The 21,030-nt window shown below is 39.0% G+C and overlaps 1 protein-coding gene across 2 annotated transcripts in view; it reads right to left on the bottom strand.

Annotated features, from left to right (window-relative positions):
• Positions 1 to 21,030, bottom strand: part of Fgf12 (fibroblast growth factor 12) — a 354,306-nt gene that overhangs the window by 178,786 nt on the left and 154,490 nt on the right. For both annotated transcript variants that reach the window (XM_051191257.1, XM_051191256.1), the window contains exon 3: positions 2,258 to 2,361. In XM_051191257.1, coding sequence (XP_051047214.1) covers positions 2,258 to 2,361 — 104 coding nt within the window. The remainder of the gene's footprint in view (positions 1 to 2,257; positions 2,362 to 21,030) is intronic.

The raw sequence follows: 21,030 nt of genomic DNA on the forward strand, positions 1-21,030 counted from the left end.
TTCAGTTTGTACACTGCTGACTGTCCCTTCACATATCTCTTGATGGCTTTTGATGATGCTCTCTACTTCTCTGGTCACAGGAAACAGGAAGCTGCCTTTCAAATAACTTCAAGCCTTAGTACACAGCAAACACACCTCAGGAAAGCTGGGGTTAACAACTCTCCACAAGGTCTCTGCGCCAGACTCACATTGCAGCACACCAGAGAAATTGGAGAACGGAGTGTGATGGGGCTTGTACACTCTGGTGTTGGTCCCCATAGTCCCATTAGAGATTGTTTAAAACCAGTACTCCCCTGCCAATCTGGGATAAAGATAGGGCACTTAAGAGAATAGAACCAGATAACTTATGCCAGTGACAATCTGCGTAGGATTATAAGACACTTGCCCCTGGCACCCTAGCAAAGACAGCACTGTGATTCTATGTAAGACATGTATGTAGCAAAGCATGTAACTAAGGAAGTGACCACTGGCTTTACAACGGTGTTGGGTCTATTTTTAAATCAGGACTGCAATCAAAACTGCAAGTTTCTTTAAACCTCTCTTTCCTACAGACCCCAAATGCATGCACTTAGCTTCACTTCTAAATAAGGACAGAAAGAATACAGTTCTGAAAATTGAATAAAACTGTGCCCCCCACTTTTCACTTTCATTCTATACACAAACCACTGACCAATGAAAATCAACTCTAATTCAAGCCCTGAAATGACATTGCACCCTCTGGCATTGCACCCTGAGCCTTTACAAGCTTATGTGATGTCTTACTCAGTTTTTAATACCATCCTCAGATAATCTACACACTTTAGTTTTTATCCCAGTCAACGTTTGTATTGCCAGTGTTTAGCTAATTTGAATTATTCAACTTAATACCCTTCTTTATTCTTGTTTTGATTCTTGTATTTTGAATGAATTTGTGAGGGGTTGGGGCTACAGCTTAGTGGTAAAGCACTTGCCTAGCATGTGCCAGTCCCTAGGGTCAATCTATGTAGCTGAAAAAAAAAATTAAAGAAAAATTTAAAGGGGCTTCCTGATGATTTTATATGAAAGCTGTTAGTGTATCTAACACAATTCATGAAAAACGAAAGCTTGTTACTAAGGCTGATGATGTTTCTATCTTTAAGTACTATTTTGATAATTGACTTGAACATGTGTGTACATGTATACCTTATATTAATGGACATTCAGAACTGAATATGCTCAGAAGTAGACTGTCACCTTTGAGCTGTTTAAATTATTCTGTGTTTTAACTGATATATATATATATATATATATATATATATATATTTATATATTTATTTGAGGGACCATTTGACATAGCAGTATAGGCAAACAACATGTAATGATCCCATCAGAGTAACTGAGCTACCATGATATTAAGATGACAGCAGCTGAGAAACACTGGTGAATTTCCTAATCTGTACAATGGCCAAGATTACAGAATGGGTAGAACCCTTTAGCTGTGATTTTTCTTTTTAGATAGAACAACCAGGATAGTGTTAAGTTAGTGCTTATAAACATGTTTGTGTCCATAATATAGCCACTGATACTACAGTTTGTCATGTGTAGATTTGAAGAGATGGTATGTATACAAGAGAGGAACCAAGGCCAACTCTCTAAAGGACCAGAAATTAAGATAATAAGGAAAACTTGTTTGTGTACACGTACACACACACGTACACACACACACACACACACACACACACACACACACTGGTATATGCACAATACACTGATGTTGTTGCTCCTAATCCAGAGCTCATTCTACACACCCATTGTCTTTGAATTAGACAATGGCTGTAAGTTAGAGAATATCACATATTGGGCACTACATGAACTTATTAAGCATAAAGAAAAGCAGATTCTATGAAAGTTTTTTCTCTGCAATATGATCAAGAAGACCCTCTACAAGACATCTTCTGTCCTTGAAGGGGAGTGGACACAGAAAAGAGAAAGTGCCTTACTCCTTGAACTTACAGACAGGTAAATTTCAAACTGCACCTTCTGGAAGTTAAAACTAGATGTAAGAACACATAACAATGAAAATAATTTGTTTATTTTCACTCACTGAGGAGAATCTTTAATACAAAAATGGCAAAAATCTTTGCAATAGTCCTGAAAACCAATCCAATTTGAAAGTATAAGGTGACATCAGTTCCTTAAAACAATGATGACTTCACTAACACACACACATACACACACACACATACACACACACACACACACACACACACACACACACACACACACACACACTACTTACTGAGCTGTAGAGATAGCCTTCCCCATTCATGGCCACATAGAGGCTGGCTTTCACCCCTTGGATGGCCACCACACGCAGTCCCACAGGAATTAGATTGAAGAGAGCTAGAAGAAGAAAAATAAAAGGCAGGAAAAGATTAGTGACTTTGTGAATAAATCATCTTGCTCTGTACAATGTTCTTGACAATTCTCAGTGTTAAAATCTATTTGGGGGGAATAAGTATGAAAAAAGAGTGATAAAAGAGAGAGAGGGAAAGAGGGAGAGAGAAGGAAACAGAGAGGGACATGGAGGGAAGGATGGAGAATTAAAACAGCAAGGGAAACTACACTGCCTTGGCTTGTCTCTGCAACACCACTAATGACTCATACAAGTTCCGGGGAGGTATGTGACTCAACTTGAACAAAAAGATGCTAGATTAGGAGGACTGTAAGGGCCTACATGGATTGGAATGTCTAGAATCCCTGATCCTCAAAATAAACACGTGAAATACAGCAGGATATCTTTCTAACAAATAACTTGCTACAATAATCTCTCAATAATAAAAATAGCAAGCATTCTTCCTAAGTAACAGTAAAATAAAATCTCTGAAACATGACAGACCTGTCCTTTTGAAGTGATCCTGAAAAGGTCTTGAACATAAACAGTGAACATAGTCATGGACTAATAACCTGGAGCAACAGTGGGGAGAGTTTATTCTTGATATTTTGAATCTCTGCATGGAAATGAAGATATACTGATAAACAATGTGATTCTGAATGAGAGTGGCCCCCATAGATCCATCTATGTGCATGCTTGGTCCCTAGTAGGTGGAATGATTGCTTGGGGAAGGGTTAGGAGGTGTGGCCTAACTGGAAGAAGAGTGGTATGTCACTGGGAATGGACTTTGAGGTTCCAAAAGACCATGCCAGGCCCAGTCTCACTCTTTCAGCCCCCTGCTGGTAAATCAGACGTGAGCCCTCAGCTACTGCTCCAATGATATGTCTACATGATAGGTTCCCATGCTCCCTGCCATGGTGGTCATGGACTCACCTTCTGAAACTGTAAAAGAGCCCCCAGTTAAATGCATTCTTTTATAACTTGCCTTAGCTATGGTGTCTCTCACAGCAATGGAACAGTAACTAAGACAAGTGGACAGGCAATTTATAGATAGCTTGAGTAACAACAAATATATGTCATAGCTAAAGAAAGGTAGATTATATAAAACATACATAAAAATTCAGTTGGCAAGTTGATTTAAACAACCTAAAATCAAACAGGAATATTGTCATCTTTATGTGTTCAAGTTTCCTGTAACCAAAATACTAAGCCAACATGTCCACTCAGAAAAAGGCAAATGCATGAACCAGAAAAGATAAAAGACTTTTCCCTACACTCCTTCTAGTAATGTCTTGTTATGACCCTGGGTTGCTTTTGAGGTTACAAAATGAGCTTAAGCAGAAAATATGACCCTGAAAATATTTGTGTCACATACAGGAGGGGAACAGCCACCCACCTAGTTAGACTCTGTAGATGGCCTTGCAGAGAGTTATTAAATATTTCATGACTAAATTTGTAAAAGAATCCCTTGCAGTTCTCTTTAATAAAGTGACTAGCAGGAGCTCATGCATGGTATCTCCATATAAAGTTCCCTCAGTTCTGATACTGTCAAAGTTGAATAGAGTTTGCCTATAAATTAATTTAATTGCTTACACCTGGCTTTTTATTTTTTCTACTTAAGACAGTAGGCCATCTGTACACACATCACAAATACAAGCAATAATGATGTTCAGATTTTAGGCACATGTTCAGTTGACACTCAAGCCTTAGACTAAAGGTTTTCTGTAACAGTGAGACTGGACTCCTAGTTGTTGACACTGGCTATGGCTCTGCCTCCTTAAGTCTGATGTCTCACTTGTCATGGAAGTGTAGATTACAATAGTTGCTTAAGTATTAATTGTTGGTTCGATTTAGAACTGAGCTAAATTTTAGTTCTTCCTATAGGCTCAACATTGATGTTGTATGTTTTAAATTGCTTAAGAAATAGAAGGCAGTATGCTCAAGGATAGAAAATCAAGGTATATAGAGTAACCTAACACGATGTAAAATTTATGTCTATAATCAAATGAATATATACTTCTCTGTATACAGTATACAGTATACAGTATACAGTATACAGTTTGTATGTTGTGGAAATTCAGGAAGATCGTTGTGGACTGAGGTATTTAGGAAATGTCTCACACAGAACACAAGAATGAAGCTGGCACTTGGGAAAAGAGAAGGCTGGGTTCATTATGGGGAGAAATGAGAAAGTACAACATGCAAATAAGCAAGCATCCTTCTAATGATAGAGATTTGGATTTTACCAAAAGGACATGAAACACATGGCACACAAAGACTAGAACAGCAACACAGATTAGAGTTTTGAAAGTAGATGTTTCTAGAACAGCCACTCAGAGTCTCATGGCTTTGAGCTCCATGTATCCTCCATGCATTGATTGGTTTCCTACCTGTAGAGTGGGCATAACAATACAGTGCACACATCTATGTAAAAAAAAAATTGTACTACGATCTTAGAAATGTTTCACAAATAGAGTTATTTAGCAATAACAGTAAATATTCCTTTTGTGTATGTGGACGGTTGATGGGCATGGGTGCACACATGCCACAGTGCTCATGTGGAGGCCAGAGGGCACCCCTAGGTATTTGTGCTCACCTTCCACTGTATTTTGTAGTAGGGTCTCTGGGGTGTTCGCAGCTATGTATACCAGGCTACCTGGACTGCAAGCTTACAAGGGTCATCTCCACCTCCTATCTCACCACAGTACCTCTGGGATTACTCTCCCATCATCACACCCAGCTTCACATGACTTCTGGGGATTCAAACTCAGGTCCTCACATCGGTACTCAAAGTTCTTTACTCACTGAGCCATCTCCCTAGCCCAATATTTAATGGTTATCATAAGTTATGACCAGACATATATAAAAAAGCAACATATTTCCTTAGTAATTTTCTTATTTTATACTCAGTACCCTACTTAGTGCTTCAAAAGATGGCATTTCATATCTGTGCATTTTCTAGATGTTTATAAACTCACCATTGTATTTGATCCTAAACCATAAATGGCATGAGGAATTTCTTGCAGAATGAAGATTGCATCAATTTTTAAAGTTTATTAATTAAGAGAGGTAACTGAGGAGACTGTGGCTCAAAACAAGATTTGTAACTCACTGGCATAGTTAATTGTCTGTCTAAAACCTGTATTTCTTCTTCGTATCATTTTAACTTTAATTTCCAAGGATATCCGGTCTTCTCACAAACTAATCTGTATCTTAGCTGATTTCCCTGCATGTGGTATGGCTAGAGGTAGCTCTTATAGACTCTATTGACACAGACATCTTGATGTGCTTAAAGAACCCTTCCCGAAGACACTTGACGGTTTCCTTCACTACCTCTTCCCAACACCTTGTCTTCTTGCTGTTTCAATGGGGAGGAGAGTGGTAACCCAATCATCTCAGATTTCAAAACAAAAGCTACTCTCGAGTGATAACAGATGCATGGAAGAAGCAGAATCCCATAGAGTTCTGAGAGTGTGGCAGCAGTCCAGCGCTCAATTACTAAACCTTGAGTTTAAGAGAGAAAACAGCCCTTATTGTTCAAGTCTATGTAATGTGAAACCTTCGCTAATCCTGACAGTGATTGCTAATGAAAGCAAAGTTAGTGTACAAAGTACAGATTAAATGCACGGTACTTACGTACTGTAAATAAAAGCATCTACAGGGAATTATCAAATTAATTGATGGTTCTTGAGAGAATGAAGGAAAAAGAAACTGAGAATAATACCCCGCTAAGGAAGAGACTTCTCTGTCAAAGGCTGGAAGCATGGTTGATGCCAGTGAATGGGAAGGGAAAAGTCACTGTAAGACTTCCTATCCTCGAGGGGCTTAAGGAAAGCACAAATACTGGTTGGGGATGAGCAGAGAAAGTCCTCTATAAACCACAAGGTGGTAATGGCTTTCAGGTGGGATGCTTCTGGAGACTTAGCCTTTCCCAAAAAGATTCAGTAAACAACTTTAAATAAGACTCTTCAGTAGTAAGAACTAAAATCTATTCACCTGGGCTCGGAAATGGGGCTCAGCCCTTGAGTACTGCTTTTGCAGAACTGAACGAGTCAGGTTCCCAGCAATCCAAATCCACCTTAAGTCCAGCTGAGAGGGTTCCAAACCCTTGCCTACTACTTTGAGGACCTGAACACATGTGCAAACACATACACACATGTACTCATACACACACAAAATTAACAATGAAATAAATATTTGAAAAAGGCAATTCTCTTAGAAAATATCTTCAATTTGGCCCCTCACATCTCAGAAAGTGGTGAGAGCCTTACTTCTGCCTCATCTAGAGTGAATGTTAGATCACAGAAACCCTTTACACTTGGTAAGAATTACTAGTGAATGTGATCTTCATCTGTGAGTTCCTTAATAACTACACTATTAGACTGTACCCTCTTCTTCACATTTGTAGCATCTTCTCATGCCATTTTCTTGCTCAAAACCTCTAGTGTTTCCTCTGTCCCCATCTCGTACAACCTAACACCATCCTACATATTTATACCTTGTCACCTATCACCCACTCCATCAACCATAACTAGCAAAATGTAGTCTTTTGTCATTTCCTAACTTCTTGACTTTTAGCTAGAATTGATTTTGTCTTCTTTTATCTTCTATCTCTTCCAGGAAAGACTATCATCCCACTTGTAAATGTAGATAATTCTAATTCGATTTTTAAAGGTGTGTGTGTGTGTGTGTGTGTGTGTGTGTGTGTTGTCTTTGTGTCTATGTGAATGCACACTGTGTGTGTGTATGCAAGTGCTCACAGAAGTCCTAAAGAGGGTGTCTAGTTATAAGTAGCAATGAGCTGCCAGGTCTTAGGTGTTGGGGACTGAACTCAGGTCCTCTGCAAGAGAAGAAACATCCTTCGAGCTCTAAATGTTTAACTCCACCTGAGTCCTGTAGAAGCCCATCAGAGGTAGTAGGTCCCTTTCCTCCATGAAGCATGTTGAAAATGAGCCTTAGGATAATTTGTTTACCTACCTACCTCCATTCCTGCATGCAAACCTCTTGAGGGCACCTCTGCCAAGTCTTGCTGGTAACACACATGGTCATAGTTGCGTTCTTTTTAAGTGGTTAAACAGGTTAAACATAAGTCTAAAGAACTTTGTCAGTACCTACAAAATACTCTTGGTTTAGAACTGTTATTTTCATAAAGATCTATGGTGCACTTACAATATGCCAAATGTGCTCATGTATAGGGGACAAGTAGTAGTGAGTCCCACAGATGCACTCCCTGGTAAACACACATCCCTCTGGGAGTCTTTCTGAGGCTTTCTTTCACTTGAAGGCACTGGAAAATTTTATTGCTATTTGTGTGGCCTAACATGGAACCTTGGTCTAAGAAGCTGTTATTCAACATTTGCTGAATAAATAAATGCATCAGCATTCTCTAGCTTGCTTATTCATATCCTTTCTAGGTTATATTTCCATAACTGACTATGCAGGAAAAATTGAAGTTAATATTCACAGCATACAAAATACATTTGAATATGAACTCTAACAGAAAAGAGAAACAACCCCAGACATTCTGAGATGTGGACACAGAACATCCCTGTGCTGTGTGTCAGTAGATTTCAGTGTTTGCAAAGTGATGCAAGGTTGGGAGGGATGAAAAGGAAGAGGATGGTTTGCAGCATCTGTTCTAATCAAGGTATTATAGGTTATTATGATTGGTTTCATGTCAATTTCCAATAAATAAAATCACCTATACTGGGGGCCTCAACTGAAGAACTGCCCCAGTTGCCTTAAACAGTTTGGGAAGCCCCTATTGTGAGCTGCATCTCTTGCAGCAGCTCAGATAAAAGGGTGTGGCGGAGGAAGATCATTCAGTTTTGCTCGCTCCAGCTTTCTTCTTGCTTCCATGCTGGGGCAGCTGATTCCTTCCCTATATCAGAAGAATTTTATTTCCAAACTTTCATTGGAGACTAAAGACCAGCAGTTCTCCAGGAATCTTCTGGGCTTCTGGCACGGGATTGTAATTACTGAGACACCCTGCCTCATAGATAGAGCTACTGTGGGTTGTCACTCCCCAGGGAGAGCTATCATGGGACTTCCCTGACTGTGAAGGCACTCAGCCTCAAGGAACACATAACTACAGAGTCTAAGAACTCAGCTATCATTGTGCTGTGGTTCTTACTTTAAAGATTGCTTGGTTTAACACACATACACACACACACACACACACACACACACACACACTTTCATCCTTTGAGATTTGCTCCTCTACGGTATCCTGACTAATACACACATCTTTCAAAATGATGTTGGAATAGAAAAATGACATTTTGTAAAATGCTATGCTATTTTCAATTTAATTTCTAGCTGAGCATTACTACCTTAAGTGAAAAGATAGCAATAAATCCAAACCATATAAACAAAATATGAGATTCAGCCACTGAAGTTACAAATGAGAAAGAGGGTAGATGAAGTCAGAAGAAAACAAAAAGTGGCCTCTACAAAATCTCTTCTGAAAGACACAAAAATCAGTGCACTCAGACAACATTAGAAATTTATTTTAGTTCTATTTTGTGCATACATGCTTGTGTGTGGAGGTGTATGTTCAGGCTTACATATGGAGGTCCGAAGACTGTCTACAGGGACTGTTTCTCTACTTGCCCCTCATGGGTCCAAGGGATTGAATCTGGTTGTCAAGCTTTGTAGCAGGATTTTTTACCCACTGAGACATCTTACTGACTCCATAAATAAGTTGTAAGAACAAGTTCCTTGTTGCTTGCAATAATAAACTGCTATTAAAAAAATACAATTGATAGCCGGGCATTGGTGGTGTATGACTTTAATCCCAGCACTCGGGAGGCAGAGGCAGGTGGATCTCTATGAGTTTGAGGCCAGTCTGGTCTACTGAGCTAGTTCCAGGACTGGCTCCAAAGCAATACAGAGAAACCCTGTCTCAAAAAAAGAAAAAAAGAAAAGAAAAAGAAAATATACAATTGCATTTCAAACACCTGCTTGAAATTTTTGGGTGGGCAGTGAGAAGGAAAAAAAAAAACCTTATGAACCATTAGGACCTAGGACCTAAATGGAAAACACTGAGAGAGGATGAAGATACTTGAAACTAAATTTTTTTTTCTAGATTTTGAGCTGTTTTCAACAAAGGCATTTTTTTTAAAATATGAAGAGCACCCTACGATAACAAAGCCTTAACCTATAAGCAAGCAGATACCTAGTTGTTCCCCTCTCAATTCTAAAGACTATTGAAATACTATTGAAATATTGTAGTATTTACAATATTATTTGCAAGCCATCTGACTGGTATTTCCTTAGTTATGAAACTAATATCTGTCTTTAGTACTTAGTTTATTTATTACTCCCTAACATAAATTATACAACCATTTTCTGTTCTCCATAATAAAATGCCATTGTTAAATATTCAGGAAAAAAAAAACATTGAAGGTGTCTGTCCTTCAATGCAAAGGTGAGTATATACATTATGGGAGACTGAGACTTGCTTACTTATCTAAAGATACATATCGCACATATTTTTCAAGTTTGTGTATTTGCACAGATGTCTCTGTAAGCTTTGTGTCTTTCAAGGGTGTCAAATAGATGGATCATTTACTTGCCAATGATCTTTCATAACAGTTTCATTCTGCTAAACTACTCTAGCTGATTAATGTAAATTTGCATGGGTGAGGCTTTGCTGTATGCATAAATGGTGAGCTTCATTTATGAAATTAGGCTGCTTTGGTAATTATCTTTGAAAAGGTATTAAATGGTTAAACTTCCACTTTTCCGTTTTGTGTTATCCAGAGTGCCTTGAGCACTCGTAGCACAATTAATTGTATTTCACTCTTTATATATTTTTTTATTTTTTATTTATTTTATATAACAAAGTCCATTTAAATGAAAACAAACATTTTGTATTTCACTCTTTAAAGTAGCATTTCTTACAGAAATTAAGAGAAAACTCATATTGGCCCTGTTCCTTTAGTTTTCAAGTGAGAAGCACAAGATGAGTATGAGGTGCTGGTCCATGGGTGTGTGTTCTGATATTACTTACACTTAGGGATTTTGAGGTCATGGTGACAAGGATTGTTTTCTGCTTGCACGGTAGAGTTTACTGTGCTTTGATGAAGATAAATTAAAATCATAAAGGAGAAACAAACTGGACCTCAGGCTCCCAAGGTAAAACACAAGCATCATTAATTGGTTTTCTGTCTCTAAACCTGGAGCTTTGGAGATGAGAGGGTTAGATGATGGCTGCTGAATGTTTTACCTTGACTTTCTTGAAATGTCGTGGGATAGGAAGAAGCTGTGCATTTCATCTTCCACAAATGCAGACCCCGGAAGGTCAAACAATATATACTTTAGATAAAATCACATATAAGATAGTAGAGCTAAATACTTCCTAGTGCTGACTCAATGCATTCAGTCTGGCGCTCTGCTTTATAAACAACTACCGAAATAATCTCACTGGCTGATTTAGTCTCCTGGCAGAATTTGTTAACTTATGGAACTGATTAGTGGTCTGGGGCTTAGAGATGGAGATTTTTCTTCTAAGCACTCCCTGACAGCACTGAATTTCCAGCCTGGTGAAAATGAGCAACATGGTGATCTCTTGCTTTAACAAAAGCTAACAAACACGTACACCTGAGCTCCAAGAGAGGGGCTGCTTTTGGTTTTTAACAATGAGATTACCATATGACCCTCTCCATGATGCCTCAGAGATGCTGAAAACACCCTGTATAATTAACAAGTCGATTCAATGTGAGTCCTTTTTTCCCCCCATTTAGGATGAAAAATGAAGCACATCACCATCGATAATGGAAGCAAATGCCTGTCGTCACTCATCCTCTGAAGACAATTTGTCTTACAAAGAGGAGGTGTCTCCTGGACCGTTTGAAGAATTCAATGAACAATACAGGTGTCAATCCCCAAGATCAATGGGCAAAGGAAAGGATCCAAGAAATCTTTGCACGCTGTAGAACTTTTACAATTAGAACTCCCACACATCTTCCACTCAGTGCTGCAGCTGATAGTGATATTTACTGCTAGTTCACTAATGCAGTGTGCATATTCCAGACACTGAGCAAGGTACATGCAACGAACTGGTGGAAAGAGAGACATGTGACTTTTGTCATTGTGGCAGTTAGCTTGAAATATTTTTTAAAAAATTCCATGAGTGTTCTATGGGGTCCTATTTACAGAGTAGAAAATCAAAACATAAAAATATGGTTTTCCTAGGGTCATAATGTTAGCCAACAAATGACCTGAGACTAATTCCTGGTGGCTACAAGATGCTTTTGCTGGTCGTAAATAAGAGATGAGTGAAGTAATTAGAATCCAAGAGCTTACAAAGATAATGAGAAAAAGAAACTAATGCTGGGCTAAATTGGAAACCTGAGACACAATTTTCTGGGCACCTGAAATATCCCAGCGATAACATATGAACCTTCAGTTCTCAGATCCAATCACACAGAGAAAGCACAAAACAACTCGAGTAAACTAGTTTAGATATTCTAGACCTAGACTGAAAACCTCAATAACATAAGTTACCATGTAAAAGTACAAGCCTGCCTCACTCTACATTACAAATGTCCATAGAAATAAATAGGGATTAAAGGGGATTTAAAGATAAAATGCTAATTTCTTCTCTACTAGTTTTCTACATAAAAGCTCTGTTTTGACTCATCTCTGAAGTATAACTAGAATATTTCCACAGCACTGCATTCAGCCCCCCGCTGGCCAGCAATTACTGAGTAGCCTTCACTTCACAACAACTTAATACCCCCATAAATGTAATCTGAGACACTCTGAAACATGGCCTGGCAACTCCTCCACACAATCTCTTTCCAAACTGGACAGCTCATTTTTCTCCAACCTGCACGGAGCTTCCTCTACCAAGTGATTGCCTACTTCCTTATCTGAAACTCAATTTTTCTAATCTTAGCCTATATGTCCTATTCCTATTCTTCAAGATTCAATTTAAAACTAGCCATGGCTTTGGGGGAATCCCTGAAATCTTCACATTCATCTGATCACACCATGGTACCAGAGGTATCTTACATCAAGTTTTGTTTTTACGTGAAGGTCCAACCTCCTCTCCTGCTTGGAGAAGGAGTGGCATCAAATTCCTTTTTGTGGCTCCATAACTAGAAGATTTTAGCCCTCGGTATGTTGGTATGGATGAAAGTGAGATGTCCACATGACAGCCAAGTTAACAGTTAATCACTGTGTGGTAGGTGCCTGAAACAGCACCAGAGGAAGTTGTCTACAGCCAGGCAGAATGAATGTTGTGGGAATTTAGTGGAGCCAGCTGGGCACACAGACCATCATTCCAAGCTTCTTAACCTACTTTTAAACTAAAATATTGGAAAAATATTCCAGGAGATAATGCAATGATATCCCTGTATTTAAAGCTAATTAAAACTTTTAGATAAAGTTATACAATAAAATAATGTGAATTTGAAATACAAACCTCAAAAGTGAAATTTCCAAGATAAATTTACTTCATTAGGTCACAAACTGCTATGTATCACAGCACTCTAGAAAAGATTTATTAACAAAAAAAATCTTGATGTCTAGGTCACAGCCATACCAATTAAATACAAATCTCTGTGACAGCAAAATCAATACTCTTTAACTCTGCAGATGATTTTACTGAGCAGAAATGTTGAAAAGCAATCTTAGATATAAGAGACTAAGGTTTCAGCAAGCTCCCTGGGAATGCTGATGCTTTCCAAATGTTACCAACCACTGGGCCAATACCCCTGACATGCTCACTGGGCATCATTTCCATCCATTGGAACTTTGTGGAAAGGCTAAACCCAAGATTCCTGGGGTCCAAATGCACATTTTAACCAATCCCTTTGTGGCTGTAACAAGACACTGGAGATGGGGGCACTCTGAGAGTGCCACTCAGAGTGTGAACTTGATGTAGAAGTGACAATCCCAAGTCTGGACCCAACCTTCTAATCAGAATCAGAGTGTGAACCTGGTATAGATGTGTCTACCGCCACCACACCCCAAGCTTGGCCCAACCTTCTGATCAGAAACTCTGGAATAGAGTGAGAAGTGTCATCTTCCAAACACCAGTAAGCCTTAGTGTACAGACTCGATGAAGAATGGATCACTGTTCTTAAATGTAACTGCTATTTACTTGAGGTGGATCTCAAACTCACTCGGTAGCTGGATGACCTTGGATTTCTGATCCTCCTCTCTCCAGTTACAAATTGCTTAGGTTATCGGTGTGTGTCACCAAACTCTGTTTTATGGGATGCTAAGGACCATGCCCAGGGCTTTCTGCATGTCTATGAATATACTAAGTCTGCTTCATAGCCAGTTCCATAATCTAGGTTATTTCTAAGGAACATTTATTTCAAAGTTCTAACCTTAGAGACTTTGAGTTTATTAATGTAGGTGATTCTGTGATGGCATCCTTAAAGAGCATTAGAATATATTACAGGACAGGAGATATGTTTGTTTAAACAGGAAATGTTGTTATTTCCATGTCCAAGTCATCAGTCATCATGGACCAAGAAGTGGTCATTCCAACCTCCCCAAAGTAAAACCCCGCATTGCAGTGCAGTTCCAAATTCCACTGCCTATCCATTTCCTCCAAACTAAAACATTGCCTCCAGAAGAAAGAAACCACTTAAAACTCAAGAAGCTAAAATCTGTAGGCAGCTCAGGAAACATGTGAAACCTATAAGACCAAAGAAACTCAGAAAACCACAGATTCACAAGCTTGAGCCACAAAGTTATGTAAGAAATAAACAATTGCTGAAGTTTGGAAGAGGACACTCCAGTGGAGGTGCCTATAAAGTGATCAAGGAGCTTCCTGGATATAGCATTTGTGAATTATTATTCATTATTGAGTGGGTTCCTTGAATGATGCAGCTGTCCTTGAGTCACTCTTGTGCCCCCTGCCCCCCCCAGTAAACCCCTGGCCCATGACCAATACTCCTGTAAGTAACCACAATAAATTCAACAAGCTAGAGTTGGGTGGAATACTTTGGCTTCTATCAAGGGTGAACAGGCATTAGTTAACATTACCCCAAGAAAAGCCATGCAATGCCCAATTAAATTAAACTTCCCAATTGATTTTCCCAAAGATGAGAAAGTTAATTTTAAGGCCTAGAGAGCGATGAATAGCTTTGTACACAATTACTCAAGGCTGCCCTCAAGTCCTCCATTTCTCCTGAAATTACTCTTGATTACACTTTTGTAGGCATAGGTTTCTCTAACTAGGAGAAACCTAGGCCACTTCCTCCCATGAGTGAACAATCATAAATTTGATATTAATGTCACACACACACACACACACACACATACACACACACACACACACACTCACTCAGAAATATTGACTTCCAGGTGCTAACCTTTCCAAGTTCATACAACCAGCAAATGGAATGATACCTATGACTGTCCAAGTATCGAAACAGTTCTGTGAGTTTTCCCGAGGGCTCTGTCTGGAGTGTGGAAACTGAGCCTAAGTGCATAGTGAAGAAACAGTAAGAGTGATGGCTCCTATGATTCCTAAAAGAAGAGGTAAAAGTGCTGCAGAATAGTTTAAAAGAATCTACCATAATACTATGGAGTGGATTTACTAATGCTGTGCAGATGTAAGATGATGTGGATAGGTGCTCCACATCCCATCGCAGTGTCAGGGCAAGCAGTATATGAAAAGCAGCAGCACTAGCTCTTGGCTGAATGCCTGCTCAGTACCACTGTATATGGGATGCTAGAAAATATGTGAAAATGTACATTCCCACAAACATACACATCCCACCCAGGTCAAATTTTCCTAATCAGATAAATGAAATAGGAAAACAGGTCTAATGTCTTTAAAATTGCCATATAATGGGTTACTACTTTCAAGCAATACTTTAATTAACAATGAAACATATTGAGGAAAAAATCCTCAGGTTCAATGTTTACCCTGTCAAAAAAAAAGCATCATAATATTTATCAATCAGTTACATATCCTCCTTAATGTTTAGTAAGTGTTATAGAGATATGTCCACACAATGTAAGGAAACGTTTCCTATAAATGGAGGGATGTTTACTAGGAACGAGACCCTGGAGCGACAGTGTAGCCTGGGTCAAGGACTCTGGAGATAAATCACTGAGTTCAAACCCTGGGCCTGTTATTTAATATCAGTATAGCCATGAGGTAATAATTATTTAATTTTCCTGTGCCTCAGTTTACTCAAAACAGGAAGACTTGCGGTTCCGGTTCTTATGTTTGTCTAAGATATAAGCACACTTAGAAAATGCTTGGTAAACACTAACTACTATGATAGATAGATCCCAAACCTGTTTTTTAAAAAAAATAGTTCTTGGGGCCCAGCAACTGGCTTAGTGGGTAAAGGTACTTGCTGCCAAGAGTGATGATCTGAGGTCAATCTCTGGAACCCACACAGTAGAAGGAGAAAATCACCTCCTCCCAAAAGGAACCCTTTTACCTCTACATGACATAGGCATATCTACATACAAACATACATAAAATAAATATATGTAAAAATTATTAATGAAATCATGTTTAGCACATTTTATTTTTCTGACCCCATCATTGATGATATATAATCCTTCCTTTAAATTTCATGTCAACATGCCCTGAAAACATTGTTCACATGAGTATACATTCAGCATTTGTCCCTATTCCTTTATTTAGTTGGTGACTATGAATAAATAACTAAACCAGCCACTTACCATAGCTCTACTGCCACGAGTGAAGCACATAGCAGATCCATACTAATTGCTAATGTAAATGTAAAAGTATACATAGAGAGGACCCACGCTATGCCCTGGAGTAGTCAGTCAGAAAGCTGTACACACAGTAAATGCATCAGTTACAACTGTATAAAGAAGAGATGTTCAGAAGGGAAAGCAGACTTTATGGTTAAAGAAACCACAAAGGGGGGATTGTGAAAACAATAGAGCAATAGCCTTGCTTTAAGTGTTGTCATACACTGAAAGAATGAGTCTACACAAGTATAAATGGAGAGGAACACATGGTCTGTGTGGGAAATGCCTTTGTAGTATTAGTAGACAGTAAAGTCAATTTATTGAATAAGAAATTCTAGAAAAAGAGTGAAATCCATAAATTAGAGAGAAGGCTGATGAGCAAGACAAGTGCCTATTCTAGGTCCTTCAGGTGGAATAGAGTTGCTGTGTTTAAGTAACAAGGTCAACGTTAGGAGGACAGAGAACAATGGTAGAGAAGCCTGAAGGCAGGAGGTTAATGTATATCAAATTTTACCAGTCAAAATTCAGCTTTCCTCTTAGTTATGTGCAGGAGGGAGGGAGAGAAGGAGGAGAGAGAAAGGGAGGTGTAGGGAGGGAAGAAGGGAGAAAGGAAGGGAGGGAGGAAGGGGAGGAGGGAGGGAGAGAGGAAAGGAGGGAGGGAGAGAGCAGGACACTGAGTTTATGCCCTGACTGGGTGTCTGACCATGGAGGATGAGAGGGAACTTTGGGGAAAGTATCCACTAGGAAAAAGACAACTGTAGAAAGAAGAGAGAAGATTGGTTCAGGCTTGTGTACTTAGTGAAGGTAGAAGAGAATTGCAGGACTGTTTTACTGTTTTTAAATTCAATATAAAACATACCACACTGCCATTTTTTATAGCCTTTGAAAAGTAAAAGAAAAATAGTCATGGTCAACTTACAAACCTGAGAGCTTTCAAAATTTGAGTCTGTCTTTAAAAAAAAAAAAACACATCATTTTACAGAGAAGAAATGTTAAAGATGCATCTGGGTGGAGACTGGGTGACCTGACCCTAGTTTCAAGCTGCTACATGTTTCAGTGGGCGATGCTGAGCAGGTGTGAGCCATTGCTTGATTGCTTATCCTCAGTTATTTTGCACAGCCATTGCTTGAGAGCCAAGGCTATCCTGAACTTGAAGGTCATAGGGCCTTAAGCTGGTGGAAGGAAAGTAAGAGAAAGTAGATGATGTGTCCATGGCTGAAATCTGCCCAACTGTTTTCATTTGACATAAGTCAAGGAGAGGAAGTACATGTGTCCCTGTGGTTTAGGATCTTGGAACATGTTCGCTTGCTAGAAGAATAAATAAGTTGTACTTGAACAGAGAAACTCAGATGCAGCTAGCCCTTGAGTGTAATGTGATCTGTGCAGCTGTAAATAGATGCATAGTGCTCACACATGCAGTGAATGAAGTGAGGATTTTGTGGCAGGAGGCAGTTGCTGAGCATGCATGGAGTTGGTGGACCACAGATAAGAGTATGAGGGCTAGGAGAGGTTCTGATGTGAGTAGGGTCTTCATGGGGTGCTTCAGTTACTTTAATGTTGCTGTGAATAAATACCTTGACAAAAGCAATTTAAGGAAGAAACGGTTTATTCTGATGCACAGTTTCAGAGTCTGTCATAACGTGTAGATCAAGCAGACAGAGCTTAAAGCAGCTGGTCATATCACATGCATAGTCAGGAAGCATCAAGGGTGGAACACAAGCTGCTGCTCAGTTTCCTTTCTCCTTTATAGTCTAAGAGCCCAGCCAGGGGAATGGCACCACCCACAGTAGATGAGTCTTATTACCTCAATTAACATAATCGTGATAATTCCCCAATTGCTTGACCAGAGGCCCATCTCCTGGGTCATTCTAGATCCTTTCAAGTGGATGCTATTTACCCTCATACCTGGTGAATTAAGACTGATGACCTTCCAAGCAAACAATGTATGTAAAAACTCAAAAACATAAAACTATGTGGTACATAGGTTTGCTTACATTAGTAAATCATTTCTGTCCAGAGTTAAACTGGAAGATACATTTCTACAAAATACCCACATAATGCTGTTGATGCAAGTGAGGGGTCTCCACATCTTCTGAACTATTTTACTGAATTATTTCAATACCCTCCAGTGTCACACAGCGACCACTGTGAGGAATTCTTCTTCTGCTAAACAGCAACTGTCTATGAACTGTTTGCAAGCCAGGACCCCCACCCCCAATTCAACAATCCAAACAAACAAAATAGGCTCTTTAGCTCTAATGACAAGATAATAATAATGGATAAGCTTTTATAGTTACTGTGTTCTGCATACTGTTTGAAACACTTTTCATAAATTATCTCATTCAGTTGATGCAAAACTTCTAAGATCTAATGGCCTGTAAAGTCTCATTTTAAAAAAAGGGATGAATTAAAGACACAATAGAAGTTAAATACTGGCCCCAAGGCACACACGGTCACATTAAGCCCAGATCCTGGATGGAAATGGACATGCAGGGGACTCTTAGGGACTTTTACATAATTCTCGACTATATGATTATGCACTGATTTGAAAATTAATGACTTCATATCTGCTTACAATATACTTCTCAGGGAAAAAGGGGGGAAGCAATAAAAAAACTACTAAGCACAAATTTATTTCTGCACAAAAAGAAAGGGGGCATCAAGGGTTTATGAGGTTATCTGACACTTTTATCTGGTACAACCTAGATGATATAAACAGAAGAAAGTTTATGTGACTCACCCAAGACCAAACATTAGTTACATCATGGAGCCAAAAAAAAAAAAAAAACCTCACTAAATGTAACTTGGTTCTCGACAAGTTTTAGGAATTCAGTTATGCAGTTTTAAAAACAATGTATGCCACCTATAAGTACATTATAAACTGTGGGAGAGCAATTTGACAAGAGCACAATTTCAACCAGCTCATGTTTTCCTTTTGTGAACAAGCAGTTACACTGGACTTGAGTCTCCCAAACAAAAAGAAACATCTGATCAAGAATAAAGTGACAGATCCATGTCAAAAAAGTCAAGGGGGATTTTCCTTGTGACAAATGTAAGATGCTAAACTATTCAAGGAAATAAATGGGTTTGTTCAAGCTTTCCACAAATATTATTTAGAGTCAATGTTTTTAATTACAAGGTATACACTTGAAATAAACATCAGAGCTAACTTCTTAATTTCCAAATCAGACTGCAAAGTTTTTTCCTTTCTAAAAAGAAGTATCCAATGGAATAAATGAATTCCCAAGTCAGAGGTGAAGGCTAATTGTGCTACTGAGAGGAAATTGCATGAGTGACAGCCCTGCATGCGCCCAAGTGCTGCGTGGTGGGATAAAAGCCTTGCTTAGAGATACCTGCAGGATAATGCAACCACTTACTTCACTTTCAACTCAGCCTACAGGTATAATTTCAGAAGAAATAATGACATAGTCTTAAAATACAGATGGCTCTAGCAAACAAATTTAGCCGTGGCATAGCTTTTCTGTCAAGAACTCTAACAAGTGAAAGGAAGAAAGTCTGGGCCAAGAAGGCCTATCATTAGGGAAAGCAAATGTCTTCTTAGCTTTTGGAGGCAACTGTATGTGTGTGTCCTTATATCTAGATACATAATTCCTTTGAAAATTTTCCCCAAGCTACCATTTGGTTTATATTTCTGTTCAGAGTTGAGCAGGATGAGCTCCTGCTGCCTTTGGCTGTGTCTATATGCTTGTGACTGGTGGTATCAAAACATCATATGCTTGGTATTGTATAGAAAACATAACTGGGTGACTAACTTTTTACATTTACAATTAGATTTCTAAAACTCAGATATAGGCCATTCTGAAATATGATTCTTTACACTAAAGTCATAATGAAGTTAATATTTTATGGGATATAATAAACTATAATTGCATTTATGATTGAAATGTTAAAAATTTATAATTAAGGGATACAAGTTAACTATATGTTAGCTGCAAAAAAAATGAAACATGCATTACTAAAACAAACAAAAGACTTGAGTTTTTCAATCTAGGAATAAGTAGGATTCATGTGTGTGTGTATGTATGCATGTGTGTATGAATGTATGTGTATGTGCATGTATGTGCTACAAAAACATCAAAAATTAAGTTTATGTCTTGAAGTGGCCAGCACGCACACACACACACACACACACACACACACACAGGCCTCACTATGTGGCCCCAGCTACACTGTTATGTAAGGCTAGTCGGTATTACACATGTGTGCACACACTGCTGCTTCCCACTTGTATATGGGTTCTGAGGATGGAAACACAGGTCTGTGAGATGTCATGGCAAAAGGTTTACCCACCGAGACAACTCTTTAGCCCACAAGTTAGGTGTCTGAACCACTCCAATTAAAGTTGTAATACTATAAAAAATCTGCCAAGCATGCATTATGTATTTGAAAGATGATAAGGTGAACAGGAAAGCAAACAAGGAACAGTGGGAAAGAACAGAGCAGGAAAAAAAAATGTGCCCAGAATGTGGCCAGGTCAAGGAGGGTGGTCTGGAAAGAACACCTCTTTGATGGTGCTTCTGCCATCCCTTCAAGTAATACCAGAAGCATATCCATATTTGAACAAATTTGAGTGTAACGACTCCACAGCAAGCACCAGAGCTGTGACCCATGACAGAACTTCAGAGTCTCACCAAGACGACAGAAGGAAAAACACACTGGAGTTTAGCTGTGGTGGGTGATTTGGGAAGGACACAGAGAACTGGATTTCCCTTAACCTGGGTGATCCAAAGCAGGGGTTGGGGTGGGAGCAATTCTGTTGTTTATCTTAACAAGTCTTCACCAGAGGCTTTGCTTGATGAAACATCAGTGACACTCACCAGCCAGGACTGAAAAGTGGCCATTCTGTCATTTCTAACGCATTTTGTCTATGGTCAAACATGAGTCCTGAGAGGGTTTGCTTTCATCTTCATCCATCCCATTCATTGGGGCCTTGCATGATTGAGCCTGTG

This window comes from Phodopus roborovskii, unplaced genomic scaffold (genome assembly GCF_943737965.1).
Source record: "Phodopus roborovskii unplaced genomic scaffold, PHOROB, whole genome shotgun sequence".
Lineage (NCBI taxonomy): Eukaryota > Metazoa > Chordata > Mammalia > Rodentia > Cricetidae > Phodopus > Phodopus roborovskii.